Source organism: Barbus barbus (genome assembly GCF_936440315.1).
Source record: "Barbus barbus genome assembly, chromosome: 26".
Taxonomy (NCBI): Eukaryota; Metazoa; Chordata; class Actinopteri; order Cypriniformes; family Cyprinidae; genus Barbus; species Barbus barbus.
The window spans coordinates 24,990,191-25,002,599 of NC_136754.1; the positions used below are offsets into that span (position 1 = coordinate 24,990,191).

The 12,409-nt window shown below is 39.0% G+C and overlaps 1 protein-coding gene across 1 annotated transcript in view; it reads left to right on the top strand.

The window, feature by feature from the left end:
• Window positions 1-12,409, top strand: part of st6galnac3 (ST6 (alpha-N-acetyl-neuraminyl-2,3-beta-galactosyl-1,3)-N-acetylgalactosaminide alpha-2,6-sialyltransferase 3) — a 108,100-nt gene that overhangs the window by 37,893 nt on the left and 57,798 nt on the right. Inside the window, exon 2 of the mRNA XM_079380293.1 lies at window positions 1,219-1,413. Coding sequence (XP_079236419.1) covers window positions 1,219-1,413 — 195 coding nt within the window. The remainder of the gene's footprint in view (window positions 1-1,218; window positions 1,414-12,409) is intronic.

Sequence of the window (12,409 nt, forward strand, 5' to 3'; positions counted from 1 at the left end):
ATGTGTTTTTAGCCGTTTCTTGAAGATGGGTAAGGACTCAGCTGCTCGGATTGAGTTGGGCAGGTCAATCCACCAGATGGGAACAGTTAATGAAAAAGTCTGTGAAAGTGATTTTGTGCCTCTTTGGCATGGCACAATAATGTGTACTTCACTTGCAGAATGCAAGCTTGTACAGAGCACATAAGTCAGAAGTAATGAATTTAGGTAAAGGGGTGCAGAGCCAGTGGTGGTTCTGTAGGCAAACATTAATACCTTGAATTTAATGCGAGCAGCTATTGGTAGCCAGTGCAAATTGATGAACAGAGGTGTATATATAATGCATATATAATGGAAATAAAATTGGGCCCAATATATAGCCTTGTGGAAGCCCCCAAGTAACTTGCAAGTAATACAGGAAATATTTCCTAACTCTACAGTGAGTGTTCTCCTTTCAAGAGAGGATGAAAACCCTTCAAGGACAGTCCTTTGAATCTCTGCCCACTGTCTTAAATGCTCCAGCAAAATTTCACAAGCGAGGGTGTTGAATGCTGCACTAAGATCAAGATGGAGTAGAATTGCACACTTTTCTGAATCATCAGTCAGCAACAGGTTGTTAGACACTTTAAGGAGGGCTGACTCTGTGCTGAGATGTTCTCAAATCCCAGATTGCAATTAATCAAAAATGCCATTTCCATTTAAAAAGGGGGAGCGCTGATGATCTTATGATGAGTTGAACCTTCTCTAAGATTTTTTTAATAAAAGGACAGATTTGACGGTTGTTTATTACTTAGTGCAGAAAATGTTGCACCACAGCAGGTTGACACGGTACCACTTAATAATTTTAATGTTTATGTCATGCTTATTACTTTGCAAAAATGGCTAGGGTGACCATACGTGCACACACAAAGAAAGCCAAAACCTAAATATTTTAGGCAATATAGAAATCCTGGCCAGGACGCATCTGGAAAAAAATGGTACGTATGGTCACCCTAAAAATGGCAAACCTTCTATAAAATGGGAAGAATTAAAAATAGCTAATATAATATTTAGTTCAACCTCCTGAGGGTTTTTGGAGGTTAATGTCCCTCCTTTCACTTACCATTTGTCCAGAAAGAAAAACAAGCACTTTTTGACTGTGACAATTACTATTTTGCCTGAATGTTTTATTGCCACATTTTGCCCATGAGTCAGAAAAGCTAAATGATGCCATGTTTTCTGTTCTTCTTTCCCTCCTCACAGAAGAAGTCAGTCATAGTGACCAGTCTGATTGTGGCGGTGTCTCTGTTTTTGTTGGTGATTAATTATTCAGAGAAACCCTACTTCCTGCTGCAGCCTGTATTCGGCCAGAGCTTCAGTAGAAACTGGATGTTCTCTCGCCCGCCACACAAAGCCTTCAAACCCCACCGTGGCTACCTCAGTATCCCCGACCAAGAGGTGAGACTAGAACGCACTTAAAACATTCAGTGGCTTTACCTAGTTTTACACTTCTGAGCTGCATTATATTTAAAAAGTTACAAACTGGATGAAAAAGATGTAGATTTAGCTGACCAAGCTGTTGTCTTGGACCATCAATGTAGATGCAGAATCATTTAAAAGAAAGTTTTCAGTAAGAAATATTTTACTATTTCATATTTGTCATATTATCAATATCAGTATTATGTAACCAAAAGTGCCTAATAATATTTTACACTTCTGTGTTTTACAATGTGGAAAGTGAATTTAATTTTGTTTTTGCTGCACTGGCCATCACATCGTTTCAAAAATTTGGAAGGACTTGCTATCACATGTAGTAAACCACATAATTTACTTAATTTATTTTATGATCAGTCATATCATTCTAAATATACTTTGTAAATTATTAGCAGGTTATGAGTTACTCACACTGCGAGTTTTATATGTAGCAATTAAAGTACTCTTAAAGCCTTTTTCCACTTAATAACAGTTTCCAAAATATAAAAAAAAATAGTTTTTTGTTTCTGAGTGCTAATGAGTTTGTTGTTAAGGCTGAATTCATTCTACAAGCATAAATATTTATGAGGATGTTAACAATAGTTGTATCCTATTTTTCCTCAAGATGTTGTCAAGGAAGTGTTGATGATGAAAGAATCTGCAGCCCAAATGTTTAAGTGAAGTTTGCCAAGTCATTTCTTCATGTTCAAGGTCATTGGAGAGTTTTCCCTACACACAGATGAGGCTTTGACTCATAACTGCCAAATTCATGTAGATTCAACTTTTCAGGTGATTCATGGCCACAATTAGTGCAGAGAGGTTTGCTTGTTCTCCCACTAACAATGGACCGAAGAAAATGACTAAAGAAATTAAAAAGAAAAAAAAATATTGGATTTATTGCTTCAATCTGATCTCTTAAAAGCATCCAGCTTTTAAAATGCAATTTAGTATGATTGAAATTGGTCAAGAGGGTTGGATTTATTTATTTGTTTTTGCTTTCATCATACTGCTTTATGCACAAGTGCAGGGGCAGAGATGGTCATAATTCTAAAGCCATGTTGAATACCTTTGTCAAGGTTACAAAGTGCTGCTACAACAGTCATGCCTGAACAAAACATATTTTAGTTGCTGGGCAGCCTCTCTAACCTCCAAATAATTGAACTCCTTCAAACTCTCCTCTCCCAAAACAGTTTGTTTTAGACAATAGAAAATCAGAATGAAAATACTGATAATAACTAAAGCATCTCAGAATCTACACCCCTGTAATTTCACAGTAAACGCCATTGACTTCGCAGATTGCCATAAGGCAATTTTGAAACACTTCAGTAAATCAAATCTCAGTAAAATGGGCTTTTATTATAGAATATGTTTTTAAAATGCTTGACTGCACTATGTAAAACTAACTTTTTCCTGAGAAGATCTCCTCTTTGAAATAATCACAAAAACTATTAAACGCTGACAGTCTTTAAAGGATTTGTTTCTTTTAGTTAGTTATCTTACATTTTATACTACTGTATCTTAGCTGTAGCTTATACCACTAGCTTATTAGCCTGATAACTTAGCCTATAACCTCCCAAAATATGACATTATATAATTTACATATACAATACTTTTTTAAATTATTCTATTCAATTAGGCATTACTGACTCACAGAAAAAAAAAAAACATACGGTACATTCATTCGCTAGTATGTTTCTCTACTATAACTCTTGTATTTATACCTTTTTTGTATTTGAATTGTTTTATACTCATAAATATAACTTAGAAACATGTTCTGGTCTGAAATGATGGAGTGTGGGTGTTGTAGTCAGGCGCCTCACATTCACAGTGGAGCAGGCTTACCTGTCAGATCAGTGTCTGTGTCTGTCAGCTCATAGCGAGATGAATGCCTCTCATCTTTCTCCTGATGTTCTTGTCAATACTTTGCTCTGAACTTCTGCCATACACTGAAATGGATTGGGTGGGTAAGTCTGTTTACCTCTTCTGTCATTATTCAGTGAAACCAAGGCATCTGCAGTAGTATTCGTCTAGTAGGCCTGCTAGATTAAAGAATTATATAATTCCGCTTTCATAATTTAATGTAAAATTTTCAAATTCCAGTAACTTTTCTATGGTAAAATATTCGCAAATACAACAACATTTAATACATTCTGAGCTTAAATTGTCAAGCTTTCCACTTTACAATAGCAAAGCTAATAAAATGGCTGTGAAATGTGCAAAATGTTTCTATTTTCATACTTACTGAAGCAGAGTGTTTTTGAAGAGGTATTTCAGTTTAAGCTGTATTTAGTGTGTTTAGTGTGCCAGTAGTTCCTTATCTGTCGGTCTCTACGAGTTATGTTATAACTCGACATTATGGGGTCTTACTTGGGAGCCCGAATCCTCTCTGATTAAGGGAAAACGCCAATGAAATTTGGCTAGTGGATTTTGCATGCTGAGCCACTCCCCATGCACACGGGTATAAATAGGCAACAGGTGCATTCACTCATCAGATTTTTGTTATGCAATTTACTATGTTGTGACGCCGTGTCCCGGCCTTTTTACGGTCTATGGTCCCGGCGCAAGGAGACTAAAACAATAAAACCCACTATAAACAAGGCATTTGTTGCGTTTAGTGAGGACATAATTACTGATTATAATGACTCGTGCAGTCTTTTTATGCGTTGTAAACATAACACCATGTCTGCATTTGTGATTGTAGAAACGCCAAACAAGCACTACTCTACACTACAAATTCTTTAAATATCGAAACGTACTTACAGGCTGTGAGTCAGAAGAATTGCCCCACTTTACAGTGTTCACAGCCATTCATAGTGTTCATATTGTAGGCTACTCTCTCCCAGGATCAGGAAATAATCCTTTGTAAAATGTGCTGCACACACTCGAATATTTGCGTTGTACTGTTCTGGAACAGTGTTGTAAATATAACTTAACCACTGATTTCTAGTTGTTCGCTTCATTTGGAATGCCAAACAAAGTACTTTCTCTTTCACAATGAAACACACAGCATCTCCATGACATGGCGTCGGCAACAACAATACTACAGCTAGCATAAAAGTTATGCCTTCTTTTATTGCGTATACGTTTGGGCAGTGTTATGCAAATCTTCCCTCACCGTGATATAGACATGTGGGGGCATGTTTGAATGAGCCGTTTTAGGAAGGCGTGGCAGAATCTTACATTTTATAAAGAATATCTCTTTGGGCTCGAGACTTTAGTCTTTGCAAAGGGATCTTATTTATGCACGAACAGCTTGTTACACTCTAAAGAGAAAGGAAAACTTGAAATCGCATCATATGACCCCTTTAAATGTAAGTTTTTGTTTTTTTAAAGTTATGACCAAGCGGCCAGCAGCAGACAGTGAGCTGATCACAGCCCATGTTTGATCAATTTAGCCTTCTCAAATCATCATGACTTGCCTAAAATAAAAATCTATAGATATAAAACAGATCAAGCATATAACAATGTTAAAACGTTAAACCTAGATAAATGTGTGCTATATCCAATAGTTTGTGTGGAGAGTGGAAGCTAAAGCGCGTTTTACAGGACATGGAGGCACCAGCGCGATCACTTGCATTTTTTTCAGTGGAAACAACTTAAAATACGTCATAATTTTTGCTCATAAAGGTAAGAGCAATACATCATTCGGAATTGTGAAGGGTTTACTTTTATTTTCGCACTCACAATATCAACAAAAGGTTGTGCTTTTATAAAATAAAGAAAACAAACATGATGCACTTTCTGCCGTCTCAGTCTTGAACAGGAGCGCTTCACAAAAATGAACCGAAATGAATATATGCCTCACAGACATGACAAATATATCTATAGAAAGCTTAAATTAAATTACTACTTAACGAAATAAAACAAATCGAAAACAAAAACTCTTTCATTATAATCATAATTACAATCCCGTAAATATGCACTTAGCTCTAAAGGTACGTCTAATGAGGAGATAGCGAGTCAGGATCGGCAACTTCATCCTTGCGACACGGACTCAGAAAAATGTATAGTTCAGTAATGAAACTCTAGATGGCGCAGGCTGACGGGTTGTTAAATGCAGGGTAAGCCATTTTTCAAAAACGTTTTAGAAAACTAAAACTAAAAAAGTCGGGGCAGAGTACCAAAACAAACTTGTAGCCAATCAGCAGTAAGGGGCGTGTCTACTCATGATATGGAGGAGAGAGTGTTCAGTGAACAGCCCAGCTGAGTGACAGATAGATAGAGATGGCGGATAAAAAACAAAAGAGGAAAACGTCTGAGGAATAATAAGGCAAGAAGTAGGACCCGTGTAAATATCGGATCAGCTTTCCAAGAAGAAGCAGCTCGTCGGAGAAGCATTATACTGTAGCTGTGATGGCAGCAAATAAATATCAGATCATTAAATCATTATTTAAAACTACAAAAAGGAGACAACAACGGAACAGGGGAGGATGGCATTCTTTCAATCTCCACAAGGACGTGTACCACGGCAGATCAACATTTTTTGTCGCGGACAACTACTGATGTATAATGCTATGTACTATAATAAATGATAAGACACTTGTTCTTTGCTTTGTTTTATTTTAAATAAGAAGGTGTAACAAACTATATTACAGTGCTCATAAACTCACACAAAACTCGGCTAGTCCTTCTGACATTTTAGAGAGTTAAACGACTTGGCACAAGCTAATTGGTTCATGCTTCATATGCAGCCAATGATCTTACTGCCTTGCATTTATATGGCTGGCTAGCATTCACTTGAGATTCCTGCAGCGCACTTTCAGAGTATCTCTGAAACTCAACAGCTAGATAAGTAAATGGTCTTCAATCTGATTTCAGTGGATTATTGCATTCATCAGATTTACATTTTTAAACTAGAAAACATACAAGCTGTAAAACTATGTGCAGGTTATTCGCGTGAGGAGTAATTACTAAGCATGTCTTGTTCATATAACAGCAGGAACATTAGCAGCAGCAGCAAGCAGTTTTCCTAGTTCATGTATGTGAGAATACAATGTCAAGCGTCGCAGATTTTAAAACAGTAAAGTGAATTGGGGATGACCTTATCTACCCAAAATCGCTAGTGCTTTTAATATCTTCTGTGGTCATTCATTTCTACATAAACCGCGAACGGATCGCTTTCAGATGCACACCTCATTAGTGGGGTCGGTTTGCAGTTGGCATTTCACAGTTGTTCATAGTTTTAAGTTAAGGTGAAACTGTATAACTGTCTTTCATAAACGTCATACTGTCAACAGCCTTACCTATTTTACCATAACAACTTAATGAGCAACGGAAAATAATATACCCGCTCATACGTGCCGCATTGCAATGCACTTCAGAAGAGGGAGCGCTAATTCTTAAAGAGGCCACATCTCTATTTCACTCGTTACCTCGGTTCAGCGAGAGTGAAGAGTTTATCACGAAAGTCTTGATAGTTTTAAGATAATTAATAATGAATTTGTTTAAAATATAAAGATACTACTAATAATAAATAATTTCCAATCAGTAGCCCATGTACAATGTAGATAATAGTAGGACACTCTTAAACTGGAATTTACTATTTGTGTATTCAGTTGGGATTACAGCAATTATAGTACTTTCATGGAGTGTAGCAGCAATGTTATAGAATTTAGAACGCGTTATTAGCGAGTTGTTAATAGCAGTATGCATAGCAAATCAAGTCAAATTATTACTGTTGTTTAGCAGCGGCAGCAGACAGTGGCAGCGGCAGTATCTGGTTGCATGAAATTTCAGTGAAAACACGGGGTAAGTAACTCTTTTAAATTGAAATAGGCTTTTATTACTTCGTTTATGTAACAGGACGTACAGAGTTTTTGTGAACTCTTCAAAGTGAAATAGGCATTATTTGCATTTCATTGTTTAATAAAGACGCTTATAGTAATTGCGACCTGAAAATTGCAATCTGAATAGCTATGTATACTGCTGCTACAGCTGCACAAATGTAATTAGTATTTTTGTGCAGCTGTTGCAGCAGTATACATAGCTATTCAGATCGCAATTTTTAGCAAATTTTAATGGCAGCAGAATGGCATAGCAAATTCAGATGCAATGTTAGAAATAATATTAGCAGCAGTCTGCATGGCAACCAATTATTATTGCTAATATAGCAGGGGCAGCAGAAAGTACTTTGTTCGCTATTTCAGTGATAATGCATGGATGGGCTACAGCAATTCTAGTACTTTCATGGAGAGTAGCAGCAGTAAACAGAATTTCAGATTGTGTTATTAGCGAATTATTAATAGCAGTATGCATAGCAAATCAAATTATGCATTTAGTTTCGGCAGCAGTAGGTAGACTGTAGTTTACATTTATATTTATTCATTTTGCAGATGGTTTTATCCAAAGCAACTACAATTGCTGAAGTTTCAGTGACTAAAAAATGGATATTGGACATGCTTTTGAGGCATCTTAATGGTTCTATGATATAGAGCGAGCTTTGTTGATAACTAAGCAGTTATTTAATTTCTTAATGCTGATTACTCACTAGAAATGACTTCAGACACCATCTTCATTTTGCTCAACCACACAGGATTGTGGGTATCAAAGCAGTGAAGGATGCATCTATTCTGCTTTTAATTATCGACCAAATGAAGGAATCTCAAGAGGCAGGAAGTAAGGCTAACATTGGATTCGACATGTCTTGATGCCTTCTTTCCTCAAAATGTGTCTTTCAAAGGGAGCATTTTTCAGTTTTGGATACAGCATTCATTTCAGCATTGATTCTACTCTGGTATCAGACACGCTTGTCCTGTCTAGACGTTTTGGGAGCATGCTTGTTCTTAAGCTCTTGGTTGTATTGGGAACATGCTTGTTCTTGTTATAGCTGTATTGTCGGGAACACGCTTGTCCCGGAGCTATCTGGTTGTTATTGGAACATGCTTGTTCTAAAAGCTGTAGTTGTGTTGGGAACATGCTTGTTCTTAAGCTGCCTAGTCAAAAATATTTGTTTTGGTCATTGGTTAAGGGCAACATTCTTGTTGCTAATGGCTTTGAGACTTTGCTGTCAGTTTGCGTTGGGGGATATCAGCATATGGTTTTGTTTTGGGGGGTTATCGCTGCTCTCCCTGCTCTCATCCATGCTAGGCTGCATGGATGAGCAGGGAGTTCTTGCCCAGAACAGAACCATACCACCAATCCAAACTATGTGCTAATTCTCAATCATCTTTGACGACAGTGGTTCTGACAGAAATCAAGCGTAGCGTTAGTTCTGGTAGGTCACGTTAGTCAAGCTCGCATCAGCTGACTCTCAGCTGATCCCCATCTACCTATAGGAATATGACACCTATCTAAGCATCCATATATAAGGTCGTCAGTATTATCAGCAGTTTTCGCATTGCTCAATAGCTAATTACCCTCCTCCATCTCCAACCCTCCTCTGTCAGTCAGGATCCAGCCTTCTGATTCTCTTTTGAATCAGACAAATTCAAAAAACTGTACATAAAATTACTGAACTTCAACAAATCTGCAATACTTTTGTTTGTATTTCCAATCCAAACTATATGCTTATTGTCAATCATTTTTGACGATAGTGGTCCTGACAAAAATATGCTATTTGTGCAGCAGCAGTATGTCTTAAAGACTCACAGCACCGTATCACCTTATTCATTGGCAGTAGCAAGTTCATGTACTTGCTTGCAGCAGCAGCAGCAATAATCTACAACTACAGCAATAACCAACAGTAGCAGCAATTCAGCAGCAGTGTAGCAGATCTATTCCGCCAAGACCACATACATTAACATTGTCATATCCATCACCATGTTAAAATCTTCCAAGAGTTGTCATGATTGAACACTAGTTAATTAGTAAATAATTAAAATATCTCCTTACTATTTCCCCCTGACACATTCATGGAAATTACTTTTGCTGGGGCTTTGCGGCAAGCTTTAGCCTATTGCATGCATTTGAACGCAGAACTCTTCAGCTGTGCTGATGGCACGCATGCTGCTGGTGCTGCTTCTGGCAGAGACACTAAACACAGTTGAGCCGCTCTTGACAGTCATGGTAGCACGGTCTCATGTTGTTTCCGCCAGTGTGGCAATTTGTTTTCATCACTAATTAATAGATGTCTAAAATATAAAAATAAGGAGAATCCTAAAACAGGCCTGAGGCCCGGCCCGGCCTGGCCCGTGTCTCAACTATGATGTAAAAATTGTCCCGAAGCCCGACCCTAGTAGCGTAAAAAAAAGTCAGGGCCCATCGGGCCCAGGCTGAAATGCAGGGCTCTATTCTCTTTGCAGCTGGAAGAAGAGGCTGTTCTGGGTGGTATTATGGCGCAGTCAGCGGTGTCCCTGTTAATTCAGCGATTTCCCTGGGTGCTTCATCTAAAAGAGCAGTTTCTGATTGCGGACGGCTCGCATCTTTTTAAAGACGCCATTCTGTCCGTGGCCTCTTGGTTGCAGTCGTTTCCTATCCTCTGTTAACAGCCACTGTCGTTGTCTTCATTGTCTGGGCATCCAGCTCGCTGAAGCTGAGTTCGTGGATGGTTTATGCGTTCACTGTGAGTGTGTAGCCATTGCAAACCATTGCTGGCTTCTCTGCCACGAGCAGAGAACCATCGGCTAGTGCTCTGGGCAATCTGAGGGCTATAGTGAGAGGTACTCTGAGGATGAAGATTCGGCGGCTGCCCCTCCTAAGGGTGTTGTCGCCACCGCCGAATCGGACCCAGAGTTGACGGCCATGCTTTCCCGGGCTGCCATGAGCATCGCGCTGGAGGCATACACACCTCCCAGTCCCGAGCCCTTGCAGCAGGATGATTGGGTCCTCGGCATGGGCCGTGGCTCGCGACCACGCCCTGCCCCATTTCCTTTCTTCCCGGAGGTGCATGAGGACCTGATGAAGTCGTGAACAGCCCCTTTTTGGCTGGAAGCCGCTCGTCTGCCTCCTCCTAGGGGGTTAGGAGGTACGTCGACATTCCCCATGTGGAGAGTGCAGTTGCAATGCACCTGTGCCCGCAAAACGCCGCTACTTGGAGGAAACGTCGTCGTCCCCTGTCCAAAGCCTGTAAGCTGACGGCAACTCACCGCCAAAGCTGCAGTCCTGCGGGCCAAGCTGCCTCTGCCCTGCATGCCATGGCTATCCAGCAAGTACACCAAGCCAAACGAATGCACGAGGGTAGTACCAACCCGAGGTTGATCCAGGAACTGCACTCGGCGACTGACTTCGCCCCCGGGCGACGAAAGTCACAGCACGGTCCTTCAGGAAGGCAATGTCCACCTTAGTGGTCCAAGAGCTCCATCTATGGCTCAGCCTTGCTGAGATGAGTGATGTCGACAGTGCGCTTTCTTGACGCTCCCTTCTCCCAGGCTCTTCAGTGACACTGTCGAGGACTCCGCCAGCAGTTCTTGGCAGTACAGAGGCATACTGAGGCTATGTAGCACATCCTGCCCCGGCACATCCTCAACCTGCTACCGTTCCACCATGGGCCACACCTGTGGCATATTTATTCAAACATATGTTTCTAGGTTCTATATGTAGGTTCAATATGCAATTTAGATATATATGTTACATAAACATAGGTTATATATCGAGGGTTGAGAACCAGAAGGGTGTAAGTGACATTTTTGGTGAAATGGAGATATATACATCAAATGAAAGCTCTTAATGAGCTCTTTCTACTGGCAAAAGTACTGTCATCCATGAATGTACAAATTTGTATTATAAACAATTCAGTATTATAAAAAAAATCAGTACACAAAGTCAGATCAAACTATGGTAAAAGTTTTGTTTTGGCTCTTCTGTAAAGTTGGTGAAATGTCACTTACGCCCTTATGGAAGCAGAATAATGACAATAGTTTTTGAAACATAAAGCATGCTGAATTCCACAAATCGAAAAAAAGATGCATTGCAATTAACAGTGCTTGCATTTTAATGCCTTGTATTTCCAGGGCTTGCATTTTTAGGTCCTGAAATTTAACATAGTTGTTTATTTAATCTGTGAATATTTCAATTCAAAATATTTCACACACATTTTCATAATTAAAAATTCTATAATTCATATTCACCTTACATAATTCACTTCCAAAATATTCAATATGTTTAAAAATACGATGTATAATATTCAACAGGCAAATTTCGGTCATTTTATTTCACTTTCCAAATTTGCTGCCACAATTTCAATGGTTAAAATTCGGCAGAAAATTCAACTGTGCACATCCGGGACCAGCAGGAATAGTAGTAGAGCACCGACGCATGATCTCCAGTTGATGTCAGCCGCTCACCAGTAGGTGGCACAAGGGGCTGTGATGAAGGCCATATGTGGATCAAGTCATTCATTTACAAAAACTGATTTGCAGAAATGGAGCAAGAGCTAAGTAGAAGTTTTGATTATCGGGGCCTTTATTTCGGTTGCCTAGTTTCTGTAACTTTGTATCATGGCTTCCAGGATTCCCCAACGATGCATAACGCGCCTCAGTGATATAACTAATACAGTGATATAAGACCTCAGAACACACTTTACTGATGATTATGCGAACTATAAGCCTATCGACAGTTAAGCAGATGTAGAATATGAATGAACGCGCACGGTTTCACGCTGTTTCCCTCAGAAAGCGGCTCAGTAGCAATGACAGCTATTATTAGTAGGGATGCACCGATACAATAAATTAATAATTTACTAAAACTGACTGAATGAATATTGCAAATATCTCACAAATATTTTTAAGAAAACAATTACAGTAATTCACCAAAATGGATTTTTTTGTGTTCCAAATGTTGTATGTTACTAGTGACCAGACTGACTTACCAGACTTGAAATTTTGCCAACATCTTCCTCAATGTACATACAGTATATAATTATTCTTAAGAAATTACTGTAATTCACAAAGTTATTTATTTTTTGTTACAAAGTTTATAGTACATTCCTAGTGACTAGACTGACTTACTATAGGTGAAATTTTGCTAATACCTCCCTTAATGTACATATACCTCCCTTAATGAAATACCTCCCTTAATGAAGTGCATCAATATTTTATACTACAAC